This window comes from Sarcophilus harrisii, chromosome 6 (assembly GCF_902635505.1).
Source record: "Sarcophilus harrisii chromosome 6, mSarHar1.11, whole genome shotgun sequence".
NCBI classification, from domain to species: domain Eukaryota; kingdom Metazoa; phylum Chordata; class Mammalia; order Dasyuromorphia; family Dasyuridae; genus Sarcophilus; species Sarcophilus harrisii.
In genome coordinates this window covers 16,203,430-16,229,690 of record NC_045431.1, presented here as the reverse complement: position 1 = coordinate 16,229,690, position 26,261 = coordinate 16,203,430, and the positions used below count along the sequence as shown (strand labels likewise).

Here is a 26,261-nt window from a genome sequence, read left to right as displayed (position 1 = left end):
ACACGGGAGCTGGAGCAACAGTCCCGGGGAAGAGCGCAGCCCCGCACGCACACGCACACACACGGACACGGACACGCCGCGGGGGCATCGCCCCGCGCGGGGGACGCCGTCCCGACCCCGAGCCCCGGCCCCCGCCGCCCCTCGGCGAGCCGGGAGCCGCCGGGAACTTTACCTCTCCCCGACCCCCCAGCTCTGAGTCCCCAGACTTACCCTGTCACAACAGGCGCCATCTTCCACAAACTCTCGCCAAAACTCCAAGCCTCGCGAGATCCCCGCCGCGGCCGCCGCCTCCCTGCCTGGCCTCGGCGCTCTCCCCACCCCCTCCGCCGCTGGCTCTGCCCCCCGCGCCCCCCGCCCCCCAGCCGAGCGCCGCCCTCGTAGTAGGAGATCCCGCGGCTCGCGCCGGAGACCCAACCCGGCGGCGATGGCGCATGCGCACGCGGGCCGCCGAGCCCCGGGGGTGGGGCGGGGGGGGGGGTGGCGGCGGCTGAGGGCTCGCTTCAGCCCCGGGCGGGATGAGCTCGGGGCTTGGGAAAATCTCCGGGGACGGCCCCTGGAAGAAAGGCTGGGCTGTGAGGTCAGGGGGAGGGGCCTCCAAGAAAGGTAGCCGAAGACCGGGGGGCAATCTGCACGCTGCACTTGGGAGCTTTCGGCGCGGACTCTGCTCCCGTCCCGGAGTCGGAACCCGGATTTCCGAGGCCGAGCTCCGCGGGCCGTGTCCTGGCACTAGCTCCCGCGGCTTCAGCCGCCTTCCCCCCTGAGCACGTCCAGAATGAGCGCCAAGCTGCCTCCTAAAGCAACTGCCCCCTTAACTGGTGTTGAGTAAAGCCTTTGCTTGGGTCCGCCGGCGGTCCCCCCGAGATCCCTCCCTAACTTTTTTTTTAACCGATAAGTCCTATTCTAGTCCATGCTCCAGGGCAGGAAGCTCCCCATTTTCGCGCCTCGGTATTTCCTTGGGAAACTGCAGTTTGCAAAGAAAACTGACCTCTACTAGCCAGACTTTCTTTATGATGCCGTTGTAGAAACCCAGGCCTGCGTGTGTTCCACGTTATCCAGCAGTGACCACGCAGAGGGAGCCGTACCCCTCCGTACTTGACTCGGGTCCTCCCGTGCTTACACTGACCACCAGTGAGTGTCTGCCTCAATAATGCCACTCACACGCATAGGAGCATATGAATGCTGCTGTTGTCACTAAAGGGATAGTCCCAGAGCCTCAGTGCGGGTGTTCGCTATCGTTTCAATAGCCTAAAACCGCACTGAGGTTTGGGGGGCACCCTATAGAGTGACAGCAATGCACCGGTGTGGGGAAATAGCAGCGAAGAAACCTGATCGCTCTGTATTAGTGTGTGCCCAAGCACGAGTCCAGTTGGAACTCTTGTCTCCAGGGCTCTAATGCAAAGCCTAGAACAAGGTGCAGAGCTTTCAGAACCAGAAAACTCTCATTTCTCCCACGAACCCTCAAGAAAGCCAACGGAGCATGTGCGGGCGGCCTTCTGCGCATGCTCGTCTGCTAAAGACGATGCGAGCGGCCCTGTCTAGCACATCACCTTTTCGGCCACTCTTCCTTCCCCCCCCCCCCCCCCCCCCCCCCCCCCCCCCCCCCCCCCCCCGTCGGGCCCCTTCAGACACAACACGGCCGTGGGAACTTTCCCAAGCCTCGCGAGAGCTGCCCCGGAGCCGGGCGGCCGCTGCCACCAATCTCGCGAGACGGAGTCTGGGCTGGCTTCTCGGCCTCCCTCCTTCCCCCGGTCCCCCGCCCCGGCGTCTCGGAGCGCTGTGATAGCGGCTAGGGATGGGACGCTCCCCCGCCCGGCTCCCGGGGACCTCCGGAGGTCCGCAGACCCGAGGGCGGCCGGACGGGGAAGGAGGTCAGGGAGGGAAAACTGGGCGGGAAGCCCCTTCCCCCTCCGCCGACCTTGACCTACATCTCCCTGGCTGGGAAGACCCCGGCGGCCGCGGGCGAAGGTCCCCTCCTGGGCCCGGGCCGGGCGAGGTTTCCGGGGCCTCCCCGGTACTTTCCTCAGGGCGCCGGACGAGGCCCAGCCACCGAGTTACGCCTCTGAGTCATTCTTGCCGGGGCCCCGCGGTTCCCCCACCCACAGACGGGAGCCGGGGGGACGCGCCTGCCCTCCGCCCCTGGCCGCGCGCTGAAGCCGGCGCTTGACCTTGGCAGCTCTTTGTCCGGCCGGGAAGCCCCGATCCTCGGGCCTTCCGATTCGTGACCGATTAAATGGAAATCCCGAGATAGATCTCTCCACCCTGCGCCGGGCGCCTATGACAAAGGAAACCAATTAAATGGAAACATCCATCCGAGATAAAGATCAATAGCCGCTGAGCCTAGCGCGGTGACAAAGGAAACCAATTATATCGAACATATCCGGGTAGAGGGATCCTTAGATCCAGCCCTCCGCCAGGGCCCGGCACAGAATAGGCACTTTCTGTTTATTAAATTATTTATCAGAAGTTCCCCCCTCCCCCCCCCCCAGGTTAAGAGCTGCTTCCCTCCCCAGCCTTCCCGGACTGGACTTTAACCCCACTGTGAGCCCCAGTTTTAATCCCTGCCCCCATCCGGTCCAAACAAGCTGTGGACGGTGCCCTGGAGGTCAGAAGCCAGCCCTTGGTCCCGCAGCCTGACCAGCTCCAATCCAGGGGCTTCTAGGCTGAGCTGCCCCCCATCCTCTTTCTGAATCCGGGCTTCCGCTATCAGTTCGGTCGGCTGTGATCGCTTAGGGGGTGGGTGGTTTACTCCACGGCCCTGACCCGAGCAGCCCTTCAGAGGGGCCGCTTCCCTTGACTTGTCTTTTCATTTCTTTTTTTCTCCCACTGCTGAAAGTCGACCATTTTAAAATTTTATTTTTCAATCATTCACAAGTGGCTGTTATTCCCTGCTTTATCTAGTTAGGATTTGGTCTTTTTCGAGGTCATCGGAAGTCCTCTTTTTGTAGTTATAAATTTGACAATAATGATCAACATTTCTGTCATGCACAAAGAGCATTTCTCAAAACAGCTCTGAAAAGCATAATCTAAGGGTTATTATTAACTTCATTGATGGGCAACTAGATTAAATAACTTGCTTACAGTCATACAGCCTAGTGTCACATCCAGGATTTAGGTATAAACTTTCTAAATCCAAGCCCATGGTTCAACTACAGATAGCTACTGTGCTTCTTAGGAAGGTAGGTTAATATCTGTCCAACTTTTGCTTTCATTGCAAGCAAGAAGCATTCTAATTAAATTGAAAATTATATTTTACTGGATACCTTTTTTTTTTTTTTTTTTAAGTTTTGGTTCTGTTGGATATAATACCTTTAGTTGACTAGCAAAATGTAATACACATAGTGGGAAAAAGTAAAAATACATATAGATATCAGGATAATTTCTAATTAGAATAGAAGAACATTAACATCTCCTTATTCTCTGTTTCCATCACCTGAGCTCAGGCTCTCATGCTTTCTTAGCTTAACAGGTTTCTCTACTTATATACTCACCTCTCATCCTACACAGCATTGCTAATCTAGTCTTTTTGGTGCACAGTCACGATTATATCAATCTGTTGTTTAAACCCCTTCAGAGGCTTCCTAATAATTAGCTGCTGAATAAAGATCAGACTTCTTAGGCTAACACTGAAAGCCCTTTATAATACTTCAACTTTCCTTTCCATCTTCATCTATCACTTCTCTGTCACATACACCAAACTTCAACTAAACAGGAGTAGAAATTGACAATCCAAGAGTTGGAAAAGACCTGGGAGGACATCTAATTTAACCAAACCTGAACAGTCTCATCCAATATATTTAGCAAATAATTTTCCAGTTTTGATTGAGGATGTACTAGAAGAGGATCCACAACGGTGGGAAGCAATATGTTCTACTTGTGGATAAGTGTTACATTTTTCCTTGATGAAAACCTAAAATTACCTCTTTGCAAATTTCCACCTTATTGCTCCTAGTCTTCACTAGCTCACTAGTGCTCCCAATCACTGGGAATCTTAACATTTCAAAGAGAGACATTCCCTTGGGGGTCCCCATGGTCCTACCCTCCTTGCCTGCCACTCCTCCATCCTGCCCCCCCCCAAAAAAAAAAATTTCTTCTCTAGTATTCATTGGGAAAGAGAAGTAAGATGGTAGCTATCTGGCTATCTTTAAGTGCTTGAAAAGCTGTTACATGGCAGAAGGATTAGACTTGCTGTGTTTAGCCCCAGAGGTCAGAACAATATATTCCATAGGCATCTTAAACTCAATATATCCAAAACAACTCATTATTGTTCCCCTAACCCCTCACCTACAAACTTCCTCATTACTATTGAGGGAACCACAACCCATGTTTCATGCTTGGCTCCTGGCCCACATTCACCTCATACATTCATTCTGTTGCTAAATCCTTTCTACCTTGCAACAATTCTTATGTCTCCATTCACACAACTACTAACCTTTACCACCCTCACACCCAGGACTATTGCAATAGTCTCTAATTGGTCTCCCTACCACTAGTCTCACTTCATTCCAGGTCATCTCAACTGCCAGTGTTCTTATAAATGCAAATCTGAGTGTGTTGGCCTTGAACTCTAGAGCCTCTATTGTCTCTAAGGTCGAACAAAAATCCTCCATTTGGCTTTTAAAGTGCTTCATAATCTAGTATTCCTTTCCTTTCTTTCTAGTCTTCTTACACTTTCTTCCCTTCTGCATACTCTGCAATCAATCCTTCTTGTTATTCTTTGCACATGACATTACTTTGCCCGACTCCCGGCTTTTTCATTGGCTGTTCCTCCATCCCCAGAATACTGTGCAGCTTCAACTTCTCCTCCAGTTGTCCAGCTTCCTTCAAGACTCATCTCAACAACAACTTTCTGTTAGAAGCCTTTCCTGATAGTGCCTTCCCTCAGAAATTACCTCCAGATGTATACTCTGTATATATTTTTATATACATATGTATATATATACATATTATATATATATATATATATATATATATAATATGTATAAAATTGTTTACATATTGTCTCCTTTATCAGAATACAAGATTCTTGAGGACAGGCTTTTTTGTATAGGATCTATCAGCATGAGTACTTAATAAACGCGTGTTGACCAAATAAGTAAATGCTTGCAAATGAAAAAATCCAGTCTTGTGTCCCATTGTAGTTGTCAACAAATCAGAAAAACAAAAATAATATATTCTTCCTCTTCTTTTAAAATTGTTTATTTGATTCCCCTCCCCCAGAATTGTCTGAGTAATAGATCTTTATAAAAATTCCATATACACGGGGCAGCTAGATGGCACAGTGGATAGAGCACTAGCCTTTAAGTCAGGAGGACTTGAATTCAAATCTGATCTTAGACACTTAACACGTCCTAGCTGTGTGATCCTGGGCAAGTCACTTAACCCCAATTGCCTCAGCAAAAAAACAAAAAACAAAAAAAAAAAAATTTAAAAGATTCAATATGCACTTCTTCAGTACCTACTATGTGCCAAGAACTATATTAGACACATGTTGAATTTGTTTTGCCTTAAGATTTGTGGGACAATAAAGGAAAGTAGGAGGAGTTGTGGAAAGGTTAAAGTCCTCAAAATAAATGCAATTACTGCCGATGACCATTTGAAGGGGAAAGTATTTACAATTGTAGCAATTTTCCATTACTTTGGCTAATTTAGCAGATTGGAAGAAAATAATACCCTTTACTGAATCAATTCGGTTCAACAAACATCCATTAAGTACTTACTCAGTGTAGTGTTCTGCACTAGGAACTGGAGAGATCCAAAACTTAGACATGGTCATTTATAACATGACCAAAATAGCAAAACCTAGGTCTAGCAATATTATCAATCCAATAAATGGTTTTAAAAAAAAAAAAGCCCTATCTGAATCATAAAATTGAAGCCGTGCAATATATAAAATACATAAAAGTGGTTTCCTTAAATTTACATTTTGGTAGTACCTTATATAGCCTAGTATCTAACATTTTGGTTAACATTGATTAACTTGAAGCTTTCTGTACCATTCATTCATCTTTGTGCCCTTTGAATCTAATGCCTTGAACATAGTAGAAACAACAAATGTTTGTTGAATTTATTTGAGTAAAATTTAAGAATTAGGTTGACATATTACCATTAATTTTGGGCATTAGTGACTTATCAGTTGTTTTAAAAGAGAACTTAGAAGTTAGATTTCACTTTCTATACTGTTTTATATTAATAAGCATCTATATGTAGATATGACCTTTTTATACATCTGCTTCTTATATAAAATAAGGATTGAAAGGATTAAATTTAAACCAGTCTCTTATAATATGCACTTAAAATAAGTATTTTATTGCATGTACTTCTTTGCTAAAGGCAGTTACAGTCTTTTAAGATGAGTTTAATATCTCAAAGCTTTAAATGCTGATTATTACATGTTATCTTTTAATATATCCTGGTATTTATTTTTGATAATGGGAAAGATATTTGGGACTTGATGCTAATTTTCTATCTTTATATTTATATCTTTCTCTGGATCTATGATTTCACCAGCTAGGGAACTCCCTGAAGCATAAACTCTCCACAATGTATGTGGATGCAGTGTGGATCTACACTTCATTGCAAATTTATAATCAAGGGGTGGTCGGTAACTGAGAGGAAAAGTAACTTGTCAATGGACACACAGTTATGTCTCAGATGCAAGATGTAAACTCGTGTCTCTCACTCTAAGTTCAAGCATTCATCTATCCCATGATTTTACACACCAGAGAGTTCCCTAGCTGGTGTTAGGCATAGGATTACTATTTTTTACTACCATTTTGTAGCATGTACATTCTGTTTTAGACAGTGATGTACTCTGTTACCAAGATTAGCACTTTATACAAAGCTGACAAAATTATCTTTAGGTATTATGTGTGATTGTCCCACCAAAAAAAAAAAAAAAAAAAGATTTCTCAAGCTTTTATTAATCATAACCCAGAACCTAAGTCCTTTGGAAAGATTTGTGCATTTATGCATGCTTCATCATTTTTTACTCAAGCTTTCCAAACACTTTGGCCCAAATACTTCCCTCAGAATTACTCCTGACTTCAGTGAGAGTTATTAACTCTCATCAGAGGAAAAAACTTGGCTTCTTTTTTTCTCCATTGCTCAAGTTCTTCAGAACTATTCTGATGAACCGTAAACCTGATTTTCATCATACAGTTTTACCTAAAACACATAATATTTTCCTTTACCAGCAAGTAGTAAACATTTATTTTTAACTAGCATAGTTATATTTATACTTTCATAGTACTTTCCAAGTTTCCAAAATAGGCAGTAAAGTATAGACTCTCAGAAAGGGGAAAATACTTTTTGAAAAGAAAATAAAGCTTCCTGTAAGAAAACTTCTGAAGTACAGCATATGACAAGAGTATAGTTACTAATAAATTACACATCAAAGTAATATAAATAAATTAAATGATTTTAAGTAATAGCTAATTTCATTATTTTAAAGAATCTGAAATGCAAATATCCCACAATTTAATCATTATAAATTCAGATTTGAGCATAGAAATAATTCTTAAACTTTTAGAGTTCTTAAAAATTCAAAACATAGCTTATTTTCTTAAATTACATTATTTAAAAAATTGTTAAAATGAAGAAAAGTATTCACTTCAAAGTATTAAGCCTATTAAAATTTATCTTAAAAACTTTATGTAAAAATCAAAGGGATAGGTTATGTCATATAATATTAGTTCCTTGGCTTATTTTCCTCCATTAACTTCACTACAGGTGTCAGATTAGATTTCTGATAAGGGATTATGGTAATTAAAACTAAAACAGTTTTCAAACATGTCACCAGAAGCTTTATAATGATAAGTCATTTTCTCCAAACTATAATTTAAAATTATATTACTTAAAATATCCATCGATAGATTCAAATAAAAAGTAGTTGGTTGAGGGGGGAAAGATAAAATATTCTATTATATTTACACTAACAAGTGACATGATAAATATTCAGTTAGTAGGTCTAATTTAAGGTGTTATGTACCATTAATAACCCTCCTTCCCTGAAAACCACCATGGATTCAGAACATTCATTTCAATCTGGCCCTGAGTGGGGGGAAGGGGTATTTAAGCTTAATGATTGTGCAGACAGATTCATAGTGATGTTTATCTAGAAAAGAAAATGAGTCTTGGAACATATGTCTGCCACCCAGGTTGTTAGTAAGGCTTGGGGGAGAAGTAGTGGGGGGTGGGGGGAGGAAGTAGTGCTTTTGGAGAAATGAGGGAAGATGCATTTATAAGGCAGAAAGAAGAAAGCTCTTCCTCCTCCTCCTCCTCCTCCTCCTCCTCCTCACTTGGTCCCCATTGGGACCAAGAATCCTTCCCGGATGTAGCAAATATCTCCTTCCGAACGTGGCTCTGGTTCCAAGCTGACTTCGATATTTGTTCCTATATCCTTGTATTCTTACCCAGATTGTTAACGCCGCAGCCTCCCAAAGTGGTGAAATTGTATTTGGTTGTTTTCCTTTTTGAGAAATTGCCATTCCAAAAGTCCCTCAAACTAACACTTGATAATTGTCTGCAGACAGTGGCTGTTTCTGGTTTTTAAGTGAGAAGTCTCCCTAGTAATTGACCTCATCTCAGAAGTACGTTCCTTTTCAGAACCCGAAGTTATGAAATTACAGAACAGAATGGACTCCAAAGCTGCATAATAACCGGGGTGCCTCTCTCTAATTCAAAATCCTGGTCTAGACAACTGTCACTTTCATTCAGTATGATGCTTCTAAGGTAAAGAATTCAGCCCTGCCTTCCTTCTTTCAGTTCCATTTAAAGTTTGTATATCAGTCACGCTCTTGCTGCTCTGCTCTCAGATCTCATGCCGGCGACCAAACAAGCATCTCCAAGTCCCGCTCTTGAGCCGGTGTGCACTAAACTGAACTTATCTAACATCCCTCCCTCCCGAACCTACCCTTCCTCCAAAATTCCCTGTTTGTGTCAGAGAGCACCATGAGCCCTAAGGCACCAAAGGTCACAGTCACACTTATCCTCTGTTCCTTCCTTGCACTAACCCCACATATCTAACCAGTGAACTAATCTTATTTTTACTTGCCCAATACCTCTGCCATCCATCCCTTTTTTCTCTACTCACAAAGCCCTGAGCAATAAGGCTTACAGTAATAAAGATCTAAAAATAGGTTCTTATCACCTTCTGATTAGTCTCCTGCCTCAAATCATCCTCACTTCATTTACCCTCCACAAAGCTACCAGAATGATCTTCCTGAAGCTCAGATCTGAGCAAGTCACCTCTCCCTACTCAATAAACGTCAGCAGCTCCCTATTACTTCTAGAATTACATAGAAATCTTTTTGTTAGTCATTTGAAGCAGTTCACAACCTGGTTCCTTCTCACCTTTCCCTGTCTTTTTACAAATCACTCCTCTCATATATTCCAACCATGTTGGCCACAAACCATCCTCATTCCATCTCTGACCTCATTGACTCTTCCCCATGCCTAGATTTTTCTCTAGAATTCTCTTAGAATTCCTGGTTTCTTTCAAAACTCAGTTCAAGCACCATCTTCTTCAAGAAGCCTTTCCCAATTCACCCAGCTGCTAATCGAAGCTCTTGAGCAAGAGCTGCTTTTCATTTTTTCGTTACCCCTCTAATTCTTACACAGCATCTGGCTCATAGTAGACACCTAATAATAATCCAGCTTGTGGATTGGCTGGCTTCTATTTGTTTTTTCTTATTCATTCTGGAGTGTCTCTCCATTCTGTTATCCTATTCACTCACCTTAAAGTCAACTTATATATAACATGGCAAACAACTTGCTGAAATTCACTTTTCCTAACATTTGCTAAACTCCAACTTTCAAGTAATAAACCTGAGGCTGACCACCTTGTAACCTAAAATTTATATTTTAAGTAAATTGCTATGTAAATGGATGAAAAGCAGTGACCTGAAATTGTGACCAGAGCCTCCCTGTGGCAAAGCTTAAGTAGGCCAAGTTAAGTGGTAGTAGGAAGTAGGAGTGGAATTCTATTAGTCATTAATAAAACATTTGATTGAGGCCTTGTGTTTTACATGTGTGCCCTTTGGAAGAGGATTGTATTTTCCCAACTGCATTCTGCCTAAGTCAGATTCACCACATAATTTCTTAATGTTTCACTTCAATTTATATGTTAAATCACAGTAATGGCTTTAATGTAAATTAGCCCATGACAGTAGAAATGCAAAAATAATCATCTATTAGTAATGACAGCAAAGACTAAATTCATTTTAGAGCAGTTTGGTTCCTGAAAAGCAACTTAATTGTGGAGATATATTTTGAAAAGCAAATAATGTAAATCCTGCTTGAGAAATATAGAACACAAAATCTCACCTCTCTGTTCTTTATCAACGACATGATTCATTTCCCTTATGAGTCAAAATACAAAAAGTCCACAAATGCTAAATTAGTTCATAATGTTTTTCTAAGAATAAATAAGATATTAAAAAAAAAAAGAAAATTCATGGAGGTACAGCAATCTCCCTAGTATCTGTAATTTATAGAGAGAGAAAAAAAATACTAGACACCAAGAATGGTTGCATAGAAGAAATAGTTCTTAATGTTTAAATGGCTGTGAAATTTAGAGCAAATCCTTTTAATGAAGAAAATTTTTAAAACCATTGTTTATGTTTGCCATGTTCACAAATTTAATGGAGATACATAAAATTGACCAGAATAAAAAAAAAGAGCTATGAAGAGGCTCATTACACAACTAAAATCAGCATAATTGTGAAGTCCTTTTTATTCATCTTTGACAAGTTCTTTCAGTCTCTCAATTACTTTTTTTGTCATAAAAAGGTGCTGCTGCTCCTCCAAGACATTTTTTTCCTTCATTGAAGGAGGATCAAAAGTATGACCGAGTTGGAAGAAGTTGTTTAGAAGGAAGACCCAAAGCACCTGACATCCCCCTCCTACCAAGTTGTTGAAATCACAGAAGAGACAGCTAAGAGAGAGAGGGTGTGCTAATGTATCTATACCCTCTGACTCCTCCATGCGCTGTGAAATTGTTCTTCCTGATGGAACTAGAGAGTCAGCTTTCCAGGGACTGGCTAAAGATCACCCACACCCCAGTAGCTTATAAAAAAACAAGCTTTCCTGCTTAGCACAGCTGAGATCGAAAGCAGTGTCAAAGGGTGTGAGGTCTGGCAGCCCAGAAGAGGTCTGACTATGAAGAAAGAATCCGGCCTTGAAAGATACATCAAACAACTTCCAGAAATTCACTTTTCCCTAGATTTGCTAAAATCAGATTTTCCTTCAGGAAATTAAATGTCCCTCCAGGTAGGAGCTGGGGAGGCAGTGGAGAAGATTAGAAACAAAATTTCTTTCTCCTGCTTCTCTCCCCAATTGCAGCACATCTTATAGACCAGGAAGAGACATTTTATCCATCAGGGAATAATCAATGGAAACAGCTCCAAACAGTATAAGCCTTGGCAAGAAAGAAAAGAGTCAATTCAAGAGAGAATGGAAAGAAGTGGGAGAATGAGATCTAAGATTGGAGGGATAATATTTTGTAGTTACTATTATTACTCTCTCAGTAAATGTCTTTGCTTTGCATTAATTGTGTCTATTGGCTATTCAAAGTAAACATAGCAGTGGAAGATGATGAGCTATAATTTTATTAGTACAGACCCATAGAGCAGCTGAAGTAATAGCCACTTGATGGATCAAACCTATGAAGAGAAAAGACTAAGTTATAGTATGAGAAGCTCAAAGGGGCTGCTTTTCTGTAGGAGCTTTGGGATGCTCTATGAATTTGCAGGACCTATTGAAGAGATTATCCATCCAAAATCTCCATCTGAAACATCTTATTTTTGCAGGGATTTGTAGGCAAAAATTAGCATTTTTTTTCTTTTTAGTTTTCATATTATGATTGGAAAGTTTGTTTTTTGGTATGTTTCTTTTATAAATCAGACCTTTTTTTTTTTCAAAAGATAACTTTTGGTGGCAGAACACTGTTACGATTATCATTTTAAGTGTGCAAATTGTTATGAGGCTATAGAAGAGAATAAACATTTTGTATAGTACCTACAGGCACTATTTTAAACATTTTTATAAATATTATCTCTTCTGATCTTCACACCAATCCTGAGTGGTAGAATGAGAAATAGGCACAAATATATCCATAGTATCACAGTTGATTTTCTATTGAGAGCAAATCTGTCCCTGAAGGAAGAGTTTATTTTGTATCCCACTTCCATTCTGTTTGATGAAATTACAGAAAGGACTAATAAATTATTATTATAGGAGTACCAACCCACACAGTCTCTGAATCTAAAATAATGGATACTCTTTGGGGGATCTGGCACTTGAACAAGAAGGAAGAGCACCCAGAGAGAGTGCCAAAATAATATTTCTTTAGTTTACTTCAAGGGACTAATAATTATTATCTCTTTGTGGTCAACTGGTTTTGTTGAGGGCTAACTTAATTTCCTCCCATTGCATATTAATTCTAATTTTACTTCAAGTTCCCTTTACAAATGATGTTTTAAATCCTATTCAGAATACTTTGCAATGCATCAGTTCCGTTGGTTTATTGGTTTTTCTGCTTACAAGAATTCAAATTTTCCATTTTCATGGACTTAATTTGGGTCTTTGAGCTTTTTCTTTTCTTTTGCTTCTCCTTACCTAACTTCCACCCCAAACAATCTCTGTGAAAAACAAATAAGTATACAGAATTAAATTCTGTATTTCATGGAGATTTTCTAAAATTCTATTTATAGTTATTAGCTATCAAGGAGAGATTATTTCCCCTCTTGACCCTCTCTATTCTAAAAGCGTGGTTTGCCTGTTTGTTTTGGAGCCATGTAACTAATATAAAGCACAGCAATGCAGATGTCTCGTGTAAATCCTGTATATTGTTTTGTAAAACTGAAACCTATCATAATCTTTTGGAAAAACCTCTCCTTTCAACACAGTGATGACTTTCACTTATACAAGCTCCAAACTTGAGTGGTTTTTGGATTTTTGCCATATTCATCTCTGGATGGTCATCTGAGTTGGTGAGGCCTGGAGAAAGGGGAGTCGAGTTGGTCCCAGTTTGTGTATGTATTTAAATGAAATAAAATCCCAAAGTACCAGAGAGAAGCCCATATTGTGGGTTCAATTTGATTAAGATTAAAATAATGACAATAAACAGAGTACCAGAAAATATGTTATTATTAGTAAATGTTTTCAAAATGGCCCCTAACTTTCAGTCAATGGTTCATCTAAATTGAGATATTAAGCTGTTCGTGTCTTTTGCTAGTAGTATAATGGACTTTTAAATTAAAAGAAAAGAACTGAAATTTAAGACTTCTTAGGAAGAATGAGAACAACTTTTTTTTTTTTAGTGTGAGTAGTTGAATTTTTGTGCATAAGGCAGAAGACTTAAATGAAAGTTTGTCTTATTGTATTTTTCCATTTAAAAACTGAAGTACAAATATAATTTTTATGCAAATTCAGTCTGCTTACATCAGTAACTCATTCAGGATTTGTTTTTTGTTTTTTTCCTTTTACTTCCCAAGTGATAGATTTAGCAAAGTAGAGTATCTGGCTTTGGTTATCTATGTGAAATCTCTCTATTCTTTTAACCCTCAATATTTATAAAAGATAACAGATGCTGAACTTACTAAACAACAAGTAGAAGTAAATGCTAACATCATTTATCTGCATTCTTATTCATTATAAACTGATAAATTTATCCTCAAGATGTTTCAGTTTACGTTTTGGCTATAAATCATACATACTACTAGTGCTTTCTATGATATAACCTTTCTGGAATTCTATAAACACAGGATATGCAATATGGGTTAACCACTTGTCTAGGAAAGAAAATAAGCAGACAGTTGCCCGCGGAACACATCTTACATTTATGTTTATGTGCATGCCAGGAAAGTGATCACTTTAAGTCTGTGCCTGAATAATAACAGGATCTTAAAAGTACCACTGCTATTTTAAATGGCTCTTACTTGGGAACAATACATAAAATGAATTATAGCATTTGTAATAAGTCCTTCTATTGTTGGGGACATGGTTGGCCCTAATGATCTCCTCAAAGCGTGAGGTAGGCAGCAATTTGGAACGGTGTAAATTCCATGTTTTAAGAATAATATCCTCAAGTCTAAGAAAAATGTACTTAATGTACTTTTAAATATGATAAAACAAATTCACGAGAATGATAATTAGCTATTTGTGTAAAAATATCACACATTCACATGCTGCTCCCCTCACACCCCACCACTTTGGCAAGGTCTTCCTAGAACTTTATGGCTGTTATAAGTCCTTGCTACCAGAGGGGATGGGTGATGGATAAGCTCTAGGAGAAGAACTTCAAGTAGTTATGCTCTATAACAGTCTCACTATTTAGAGGCTCCTTGATCCAGCCTAATCCCAACTATATGGGCCTGAAAGGGAAAAGAGCTGTCAGCAGGTGAGGGGGTGACTAGTAATATCAGGGAGGGTCATGTTCCTGGTGGCTACAAAACTCAAGGGAAATTAGATGTCCCTGAACTAGTGAGAAAACAAGGCAGGGTAGTGGACTGACCACTGGTGGTTGTTGTTCGGTGGGTGTAATGACTCCGATGGGCTTTCCTTGGCAAAGATCCTGGGATGGTTGTCCAGTTCCTTCTCCAGGTCATTTTACAGATGGGGAAACTGAGGCAGGCAGCGTTAGGTGATGTGGCCAGGATCACACAGCTAGGATTTGAAGGTTTACAGATGAGCTTTCCTGACTCCAAGCTGGGCACTTTGTGCACCATGGCACCGCCTAGTCGCCCCCAGAGTCCAGCACTGTATCCACCGTGCTGCCAGTTTCCCCCTGGCCCTGGACTTGGGAATCAAATAAAACTAAAAATCCTGCTTTTAAATACTTGTTACCTGTATGCCTCTGAAAAGATCATTTAACTTCTTTGAGCTGCAGTTCCCTTATCTGTAAAATAGGAATATAACAGCACCTACCTCACATGTTTGTTATAAGGATCAAATTAAATGATGTGAAGTGTTTTATAAACCTCCAAGTGCTGTATAAATATTAATCATTATTACTTACTTGTACTACAGGAAGAATAGAGGTGACTTTTTTCTTCCATGAGACCTTCTACTTGGTTTAGGTCATTATGTCATTTGTTATAATTCTTTAAAAAGACGTGTTTTTCACTTAATTCATATTGCAGAAGTTGCAAGGAACTTTTCTGCATTAGGTTCACTCCTGTTATTAGGAAATATTATCCTTACTTTGAGACAACTTACATTCTCCAGAACTCTTGATCAAAATAGAATTCTTGTCTCTCATAAATATTTCTATAATCTCCTTTTAAATAGTGGAAGACTGGTGTCATGTCCCCCACCTCCCCATGCCCATCCCCACCCAAAGTCTTCTCTTCCAGGCTTAAAATCCCTGCTTCCTTCAACCTCACATGCCATGATCTCAAGGCCCTTCACTACCTTTGTCATTCTTCCCTGGAGGCTTTCCAGCTTATTAGTCCTTTTTTAAAATGTGCCATTCTGAATTTAACCCAATAAGCCTTGGATAGTCCGAACAGGGCAGAGTACAGGGAGATTTCTATCTGAGTAATGGACACTGTGTCTCTCTTTACTTGAATCTAAAACAGCACTGGCTATTTGGGCTGCTATATCACACAGGTGAATTCATCTTGAATTGCATCCTATGAAAAACTATCCTTGTCCTGCCTTCCTTAACTTGTCTTGATTTTTGAAACCTATTGTAGTAGTTTATACATACACTTTTAGATTTGATTCAGCCCAACGTTCTAGTCTATTGAGATCTTTTTGGAACCTAACCATCATCCAATTTTTAAGCAAGGCTTTACAGCTTTGTTTCTTACAAATTTGGTAATTGCGCTATCTATACCTCTTCCCATCATTAATAAAAACCACAGGACCAAGGACAGATCCCTGGGACACTCCCTTAGGGATCATCCTACAAAGGGATATCAGCCTGTTAATAACTAACTTCTTTTTGGTTACAATCATTCAACCAGCCTTGAATCTACTCAACTATATCCTGACGTGATCTATTGTGCCTACAAGAATAGCTTGAAAAACTGTCAAATAATTTACCAAAATCTAAGAAATAAATCATATTTGATAGACTTTGGGGATGTTGAGATTTAAATGGCAGAGCTGGGATTTAAATCCCTATTTACTGACTTGTTGAATTTCATGATGTTTTAATATACAGTGTTACCATGTCCTTGGTTATATAACTAATCAGTATTTAAAAGGTTAAGGATAAAGCATCATTTAACATGTTAAGGGAAAGCAAAAGCTGGAAAACAGACAGACAGAGGAGGTTCTTCCTGCCATAGAGGGAACCCCACTCCGCAGAAAGTACTAATTCCCCAGGAACAAAAGGGATCACTTCTGTCCCTCTGAAAGGATCAAATCCTCTAATTATTCTGATTTTGGCACTAAAGGCATCACTTCAAGAATTTCCCTGTTCCAGTGAGCATTTAAATGAGGCTTACAGTTGATTGATGTTTCATTGACAAAATGGAGATCTTTAGACTTCCCAAAGAACTGCTACTTATCTATTTCTGATAATATATATGTTTATGTGTATATATATATGCATATATATGCATTATATGCATATATTTGTATGTATATATGTATACAGAATACATATATCTATACATTTATCAATGAATTAAGCAATAATAGAAGTAGCTTAAGATAGCTCCTTTCCCCCCCAAAATTTTCCAAATCATTAGTTATTTGTTTTGAAGATGGACATTTTCCTGCTAAATTCACCATCCTAATTATCATCACATCACAGAATTTCAGAATTGAAAGGAATCTCAAGACCATTTAGTTCAACATGTACTTAAGCAAGAAACCCCTCTGTGACACATCTGATAAGTGGTTCATCCAGCTTTTGATCAAGGTCATTATTCTAATGTTTGAGCCTCAATCATTGACAGTAAAAGGTAACAGAGAAGCACGTAGCAGATAGAAGAGTGTTTGAGCTTTAAAATGTGCCATAGAGAATCCTAGAAAAGGTAGCATGGTGTGACAGGCAGAGTATGGGGTCTGGATGAGCAAAACTTGGGTTCTGCTTCCAATACTAGCTGTGTTTCACTGAGCAAGTCACATAACTTCCCAGCCAGCAGCTCTAAACCCGGTCACCCGGCTGGATCTCTACCCCCTACCATTTCCAGCTTCCTTTTAGGAGCTGTCTTTCCCCACACTAAATCTAATCTCCCTAAGAACAGAGACTGTCTTGCTTATTTTTGTATCCCCAAATGTAAGCTTCCCTCCAGCGTTCTCTTCCACAGCCACAGCCACAGCCACAGCCACCTTGCTGCCCCACCAAAGGTGCCCAAGTTGAAGTTCCACCTTGACTCTTTATTCTCCTGACCAGTAACTTCTTCCCTTGATCTCTCTCCCCAAAGCCCTAGCCATCCCTCCTCTCTCTCTCTCCTTCCCACCCCAACTCCCTCCAGTTCTGGAACTATGACCAAATCTACCTGGCCATTGTTCTTGCACCAACCAAAGTGCTTTTTTGTCTCCCCATTCAAATAACAGCTCCTTGAAGATGGGGACTTTCTTAGCTTTCGTATTTATATCCCAGGAACTTAGTACACGGCACATAGTGAAATGCTTTCATGGGAGAAAAAAAAAAAACTGAAAGGAAAAGTGAATGCCCAGTAATTGGGGAATGACTGAAAAGGAAGCTTATTTGTATATAAAGGTAGTAGAATATTGTTGAATGACCACAATTACATGATGCAGAGTAAAGTGAGTAGATCCAGGGGAACCATTTATTTAAAAAAAAAAAAAAAAAAGACACACTAAAAAGTCTCTGAATTCTGATCAATGCAAGGATCAGTTGTGATTTCAGTAAGATTGATGGGGAAATGTGAATTCTTGATGGAAAGGTAGTAGACTATGTATTCAGAATGTGGCATATATTTTCAGTTATTGATTTTTTTTGATGCATTGATTTTTTTCCCCCAAGGGTTCTTTGCTATTTTAAGAGTGAGTTCTAAGGGATTTGGGGGATAATTGGAAAATGATAATATTGTTTCAAAAAAAATTCTTTCTTTTATTCCTTCCTCTCTTCCTCTTTTCCTCCCTCCCTCCCTTTTTTTCCTCTCTTCCTCTCTTTCTACCTCCCTTACCTCCTCCCTTCCTTTCTTTCTTTCTTCCTTTCATCATTCCTTCTTTCCTTCCTTTTTTTCTTCTTCTTTCTTTCTTTTTCTCTTCCTCCTTCCCTTCCTTCTTTTCTCCCTTTCTCTTTCCCTTTGTCTCTCTCTATCTCATATTCTTTCACTCCACTTGTTCTCTGGAAGTAATTGATGCAGTATTACTGAAGTTTCATGGTAGAGAAATCTTGAATTAACAACATGGAGTTCTGAAATGACAGTTAGGGGTTTTACCAGCTTGGTCTGTATATACAGCTGTTGGTGCAAAGGGGAGGGAAATATTAGGCCTGGCTGACTGTTCAAAACAAAAAGATATGGCACATGGTATTAGTTCCACATCACCAGAGCCCCTGCACCACCATCTGCTGGGGGTCAGAGCGGTTGTCCAGGTCGGCGTCACTTATGCCCAAACTCAATGCCTTCCCTGGGCTGCACCTCACTAGACATATTTGAAGGAACAAAAAAAAATAGAGATCAAGGGAAGAAGTTACTAATCAGCACAATAGTCTGAATTATCTCAAATGAAAGAGCACAACCATCACTGATATGCATTGCAAAAGATGAACTCAACTTGGTAATTTCAAGTACTAACTCAAATAATTCTGGTCACTCAGTTGAAAAAGATGGAGTAGCTATAACAGAGAACCACTGATGAAATGGACTGAAATCTTTTCCCAAAATTATTCAGGTAAGCATAATACCCTAGGTAAAATTAACAACAAAACTGTCAAAAAAAATTATGTGGTACCTTGTTCTGTTCATTGTGCTTATGAAAATAATCATTGTGTGAACTTGTGCTAAGGATGCTTTCCCATCTCATTTAGGATTTACATTCTCACATATTTAAATGGAACATTTATTTTTTTATCTCTCAGTGCTTATTGTAAATGTCATCCTAGTTTTACCCACTCCCCTCAAAAATCTATCATAATTATCATAAAAGATATCAACAAATTCAATTAATATCTCATTCATAGGTATGTATTAGTACTGCATACTTTAAGAATGGTAAGTATGTGAATCACAATAAATTTTAAGACTTATGGATCAGTGTCCTCACTCTTAAAACAAACCCCAGAAATTGGAAGCCGAGCCATTTATCCCAGGTCTTGGAACTTTTGTTTGTTCTGTATAATTCAGCTACATGGATTAAACATTTATACTTTTGTGTATTTAAGCTACTAGTCTGGGAACTAGCCATCATCTAAAATGGCTGTTCGGTATGGAATTGTATTCAAAGTTCCAAAAAAATCAACAAATTTTGGATGGTCTAGATTGGCCTAAGTTACCATAGAAATATCTTAAGTCTAATTAAATTCAACTCAACAAATCTATAAGCATTAGCCTAGGCACTGGAGATCCAAAGATAAGGCTACTAAGATAAGAACTTTCTGACAAAAGCCCTTGTTCAGTATTAAAATGGTTTTCTGAATAAACAATTAATTCAACATACTTTAAAGTGCTTACAATATGTTAAGTGCTGAGGAGTCATGCCCTGCTGCGTATGTGAGAGGTCTATCAGAGTGTATAAGGGACAATACAACATGGCAGAGTTGGAAGGGACCATCTAGTCCAACTAGTAGCAGAACAGGACTCCTCCCTATGATATACCCAACAAATGGTTATCCAGTCTTTGTTTAACAACTTTTATTGATCTAGAATCAACTAGCTCCCCAAACAGCTCATTTTGTTTCTGAATTGGTGTCACTGTTAAAATGGGTTTCCTTTTAGGATCCTACACCTGCCCTCAGCTCTTCCACCCACGTTCTCCTTTCTGAGGAAGCAAATCATACCTAATATAGCTTCCATAATACAGTCCTTAAGTACTTGATGATCACTATCAGATCCTCTCTAAAATCTTTTCTTTTCTAGCCAAGCATCCGGAGTAGCTCCAGTTGATCCTGATATGTTACTATTCCGATTCCCTCCAGTTTAGCAAGGTCCTTCCCAAAACATGGCCTCAGGACGCAACCCAGTAGTGTAGAGATGTTCTGACCAGAGCCGAGTTCTCCAGGATAACCAAGATGGCCTTGGCTTTGGGGCCTGCCATCATCGTTTCGGTTCTCAAGCCACATCATCTTTTCCTTGAAAGTACTCTGAGCTTCTTCTGAGTTTATCCTTTATCTACTTGGCTGTGAACATGCTCCCTTCCTCTGATCCAGGTTACTCAGAGGTTCTTGAAGGCAAGAACTCTCACTTTCCCATTGTATGTAGCAGTGCACCCAAAACACAGTAGGCCTTTAACAAACGCTTATCAAAGCAGCCAGTGGCACACCACAGCATCAGGAGTCACAAAGTCCTAGCCATGTGACCCTATTAGTGACCTGTTTGCTTCAACTTCCTCAGCTGTAAATTTATGAACTTGTAGTCAAGGAGGAGCCTGGTTATTGGGCTTCCCAAATTTTAATTATGTGTGTATGGCCTTTTAAAAGTAGGCAGAAAAAAAAGGTCATTTTAAACTTGAGTTTCATGTGTTCAGGGCTGGGAGGGCCTTTAGAGAGTTATAAGTCCAACTGAGCCTAGGAAAGGGAAAGTAATTTCCCCAAGGTCACATTGGTAATAAAAAGATTTTTTTTCATATTCAAGTCTCAGTCATTTCTAGTTCCAAAACAGAATTATTTAAATGACTCTCAGTTGGTATAATATGCCATCTAGGAAAAGAAGGAACTTCAGATAGAAGGTAATGGATTGAGGAGAAAATCATTATATTTTCTTGCTACAGAGAGGGAAATAGAAAATAGTTTCTTAATTGAAGAAAAAGGGGGCTATATCTTACCTAGGAGCTTCTCCATTTAGTGACGTAGCCTCTCTTTTGTTCAATGTAGGGGATGTTCAGCTTGTTATTGTTTAACTTCATCTCAGACAATCTGATGCAACTAAGAGTTCTCTCTCCTGTACTTGACCTGGCCACTCTTCTGGTTTATGATTTTAAGTATTTCACCTTAACATTTTAACCAAAAAGCACAAGATAGGTACAAAAGACAGTTTATAGCGCATGCAAAGAGAAAAATGAATAAACATTTGTCCAGATTACTCTCTACATCAGGGCTTCTTATACTTTTTCAACTCATGACCCCTTTTTGCCAGAGCTATTTTTATATGATGTCAGGTATATAGGTATATAAAACAGGTATTCAAATAAGAGAGACAGAGACAGACAGACAGAGAGACAGAAAGAGAAAGGGAGAGAGGAAGGGAGAAAGGGAGAGAGAGAAACAGAGAGACAGAGACAGAGACCAAGAGAGATAGAGAGAGACAGAGACAGACAGAGAGAGACGGAGAGAAAGAGAGAGAGAGAAGACTCAGAATGGGCTTAGTCCTTAAAAGCAAAAATGTTCCTCATGAGCTGATCTTTTATGGGGGAAAGATGACCTGGGGCTTTTCCCAGGGCAGATCAGAGGGAGGGACCAGGATGGAGTGCCCCTGGCAGACTGTGTCCCAGCTCATTGGTATCTCCAGGGTTGTTTGCAGGTGCCCACCCGCTGGGGATAGACAGGGGGGGCTTGATAATGAGTTCCATCCTCACAATCACTCAGGACAAACAAGAGAGTCTGGGAACTGGTTGTGCCTGAGAGTAGCAGGATGGGCTTCTTCCTGACAAAGGGAAAGAATAGGTCTCCATGTCTCTTCCTGCTTCCCCACTTCCCTCACCTTCCAGAAAGAATGTAAGTAGAACCTCAGAAGTAGAGATCTGGAAGAGAGAGACCTCTGGGCTTATTTAAATTTGAAATACAGCAAAAATCAGGGCTGTTTTTGCCACTGATAGGTAGACCTGGGCAGGCAGAATGTGGACCAGGAGGTGGAGAACAGAGGTTTTGCCTTCTTTGCTGAGCTACTTTGCCTGTGTAGATTCCCGAGTCCATGGGGGATCATGGTAGTAAAGTGGATTTACATATGGATTACAAATAGTTTCCTTGGAGTTTCTTTGTCAGAGCCAACTGGAATGGGCTCCAGGGACACATAAGAAGTTACACCATATATCGGTTAAACCATAGAGATTAAATGCGAATTTCTAGCCTTTAAGTCTAGGACAACAAAGCTGGATTTAGCACCAGCACAATACAAACCTCCCCCCCACAGAAGTCTCACAAACCATTGCTCCGGGATAATCAGCCTGGCTTTTCTTCCTCTGTTTTGAGCAGGACCTGGAGGGTCATAGCATGGGCTGATTAAAGCCAGCCTGCCCTCGTCAGGGAGAGGCTCTCTAGTCACTACACTGTGGAAGATGGGAGCTAAGATAGCCAGCTTATCATTCTGAAGGGCTGAGGTCTAGAGGCTGATAACAAAAGAGGAGGCCATGGGGACAGAAAGGCCCTGGGAGTAATGACCTGCTCCTCAGAGACGGGATGTCTAAGGGAGATGAGGGATGAATGAAATGACAACCTCGGAAATAACTGGCTGGCTGCCATGATAGCTATCTCAAAATCGGAATGACTGTCATTGGGAAGAAGGGCTAGGCTTATCCTTTTTAGCCTTAAGGAAATAACAGGCAGAAACTGTAAAGTGACAGATTGGGACTTAATAGAAGTCACAAATAGATTTGTCTTAAAGTAGATTGGGTGACTCAGGTTGTTGCCAGTTGTCCGATCAGTCAAGATCTTCAGCTGGTATCTGAATGATGACTTTGTCCAGGACTTTGTATGGGGATTCCTGTTTAGGTGGATTGAACTAAATGAGTTTTGAGGTCTCTTTGAGGTCCTAAGGTACTGAATAAACTAAGCTATACATTTCATTCATTCAAAACATTTATTATATGTAACACATAGGGCTAAGCCCTAAGGAGAATAAGGTACAGATTCTATCCCTCAAGATGTTTCTTACAGTAATGGTGTGGACTGAACCTGATTAAGGGCAATTTAGGTCCATCATTTGGACAAAAGGAGATCCTCATGGGCTATTCAATAGTTAACAAAAAGGAGATTTATTTGGCCAAAGCAGAAAGATATTCAACAAGATCCTGGGGACCTCTTGAGTTGGTTCAACTGAATGAAACTCCTTTGCTTGAGCTGCCCACCTTGATCTACCTGCTAAGCATTAGGGGCTTCTGGGGTATGGTTGTTCTGCACTCAGGTGACAGGGAAGTGATGTCTACACTGTCACTATTTTCATGTTATCTGAATTTTTTTCAGGAAGGTGAACCTTTGATTTTTCCCTGATCTTAAGTCAGTCAGGGATAGTAGTTGGAATGTAGGCAGAACCCTATTGGTCTATCATAATTGGAACATAATTGGAACAGGATACTGCCTTCACCTCATGATTTCAGGGACTCCAATTATCCCCTCACATAAAAATCCTTCTCAATTTGTTCATTAATTCTCCGAATTCTGCTTATAGGTAATAAGCCTGTGCTGTACTCGATGTGACTGGCATGGAGAGGAAATTCCCTTATTAGAGGCAAGGCTGAAAATGAAAATCCCCCTTGGAAAAGTAAATACATTGACTTAAACTGACTCCCTGTAAAGTATAATTACAGATACTTCCTCTAGAGCAATTTTTAATAGGTTAGAGGTGGGAGCATTAACACACTGAGGCGTTTCTAGAATGGAAGAAAGAGGCAGAGGAAGAGGGATGTCACAAAAGACCCCAAAGTTTCTCAAACCAAAGGCTAAAGATGCTAACCACAAACTCGACCCAGGGGAAGGTTCTGCAAAGGGCCATGCCCTGAATATGGCTGCTGGTGAGAGGAGGTGATAGGTGTTTAAATAGTTATATACATCTTCAATACTTCCTCCTCTCTTCTAAGAAGGAGAGGGAGGGGATGTCCAACAAATTATCAAGCAACGATGCGGAGGAGTTATAAAATGATCTAAAATGGGATTTTTTTTACGGGCCTGTAAATGATTTCCCCAAATTTCAAAATTGCTCTGAAAATCTGTGGCGCTTTTTGGTTTTTGGACTCCTGACAGGCTGTCCAAAGCTGGAAAGATCTTCCCACTTAATGACTGCCAGGTCCAGCTTGAGAGGCCTGCCGGCTGTGAATCAGCTCACATCACAGAGGTCATCCGTTCTCTCTTAATGGGGAATTTCGAAAAAGTCACTTGTAGTTTACAAAGCGGGATCTACTGTGGTGCACAGACAATTAAAACCTGAAGCTATATGGATGTGAGGCAACAGTTTCTTTAATGTCGATTCAGGAAGTTTTACTCAAGTAAAAAGTGGGGGGCAAGGGGAGATCTGGGGGGAAGAGGAGTTCAAGAGTTGCCAAATCAGGAAATTTGAAGAACTATCCAGGAGCTTACAAAGATCCTGAAGCAATGAGAAGAGGGGAAGTTGGGGGGCGGAAGAGTGGGGGGAGACAGAGGCAGAGAGAAATCCCAAAACACTGACGTTTGATTTTAATTCAACAAAAACAAGTAATTCTGTTTCCAAATATAGTCTCTTCATTCAATGTTTCTTTTATCGTGTTTGCTTGGAGAAATTTTAAGTATTATTTCCATGACTCTTCACTTCAAGAAATCTAGAGCGTTATTTCCACCAGTTTTAGGAACAAGAAATCAAAAATTTAAATGTGATCTTCAGAGAAAGAAAAAGCTAAGATCTGAGCTAGGATTCCAGTGGTTGCCAAGTAAACATTCACCTTGGTGCGGAAACTCTTGCTCTTACTGCTTGCATCAAGTTCCCCTTTCACACCACAGATCTACCCACAATTTTCTGGGTTATATATGGTTTTTAACAATGAATAGTTTAGGCAGATAAAACAAGATCTTCCTCTCCCCCCACACACAAAATGCTTCCACCACCATTAAGTCTGTAACATCAAAAATAATCAGCATATCATAAGGTCACAGCTGAGAGACGCTTTTTCAGTAGGTGTTAGGGAGCAAAGGAGTGAATCAGTATGAAAAAGAGCAACCAAAAATATATTTGTTACTAAAATCGGTAATGAGGATTTTTAAAGGTTAACTTTTAAAATGTTCTTTTACTTACATCTCTCAGTTTCATCTGAGACTAGGAGTCAGTGTTCTGAAAAATTAGGGAAGGTTGTATGAGGTGCTATTAACCCATGAGCCTCCCACCCAATTCCTCCATTTAGTCATGAGAGAAATGGCTATGAGGTCGGGGTAAATGATAAATGCTGTTTCTTAGCATATCCATCCAGAGACCTAAATGGGGTCTTGTCACCAGTATCAGACAAGACACGAAGCAGGAGACATCCTGTTCTATTACTATTAATGCAAGATGGGGATAACAATCACATGGCCCAGGGATCAATAAAGCGTCTTCAAGACTAAATTATACTTCAACCATACTTCCCTATTCTTCTGCATCTACTTGGGAGATACAAGAAAATGGACATGGCTAGGCCTTGAGGGTCATTAAATGGGACAAAACTCCCCCTTGGACCAGTGTGGTTATTGTCCTGCACTTTTGTACAGTACCGATTGTCAATCCCAAATTGGAGAAATAGTTTAAATCAAATAGAACAAAGCTCACCAAGACTAAAACAGGACACTCCCTATATAATAAAGATACTGTACCTCTCCTTGCCAGAAATTTGTCTCCTGTGTAAAGAATCTGAACTCTTTCAATGAATAACTGCTTCCATCTATTAAATAGTACACAGTTGATTTGAGATAAAGAGTGGAGAAAATGGAACATTATCCTTCTCTTATTTGAAGATCCTCTCTCCCAATTTGCTGGCAGGTCCCATGCACTCTAGAATAGTAGTTTTATATACCTTAGTCTCTTGTTTTTCCACCCTATTCTCTCCCCTTCCTTTTATTTCTCCTTTTTCTTTTCTTATCCTATTTTTCTTCCTCCTTATCTATCATCTCCATCTAGATCAGTTTTAGAAATGAATAGTGATATTGAGCACTAGTTGAATGCTGAACACAGAAAGGTTAAGTTAAGGAAGAAAGCAAAGTGGAAAGTAGTGTCAATGGCCAGTGCAATCATTGTATTCTTAACAGTGGCAAGAATATTAAAGTGGGAATCAAAGGGACTAATTTCTTCACTTTATAGCTGGGAAAATTGAGGCTCAAGTGATCTGCCCGTGACCAAAAAGCTAGTAAGCATTAAAGTGGGATTTGGACCCAGTTTTTTTGACCTCAGGTCCTTGACTCTCTATACTTTGCCATGCTCCCTCTTCCTATTCCTTCCTTAATTCTGTAACTCTGTGGGTCTCAA

At 40.5% G+C, this 26,261-nt stretch overlaps 1 protein-coding gene across 3 annotated transcripts in view; it reads right to left on the bottom strand.

Annotated features, from left to right (window-relative positions):
* Positions 1-26,261, bottom strand: part of RBPJ (recombination signal binding protein for immunoglobulin kappa J region) — a 192,664-nt gene that overhangs the window by 95,628 nt on the left and 70,775 nt on the right. Inside the window, exon 1 of one of the 3 annotated variants that reach the window (XM_031944135.1) lies at positions 211-296. The exons of 1 other annotated variant lie outside the window; for it this stretch is intronic. In XM_031944135.1, the coding sequence (XP_031799995.1) occupies positions 211-230 (20 nt within the window). In that variant the 5' untranslated portion in view covers positions 231-296. Of the gene's footprint in view, positions 1-210; positions 297-26,261 lie in introns of those variants that run through there. One more of the 3 variants, XM_031944136.1, reaches the window with a different exon arrangement.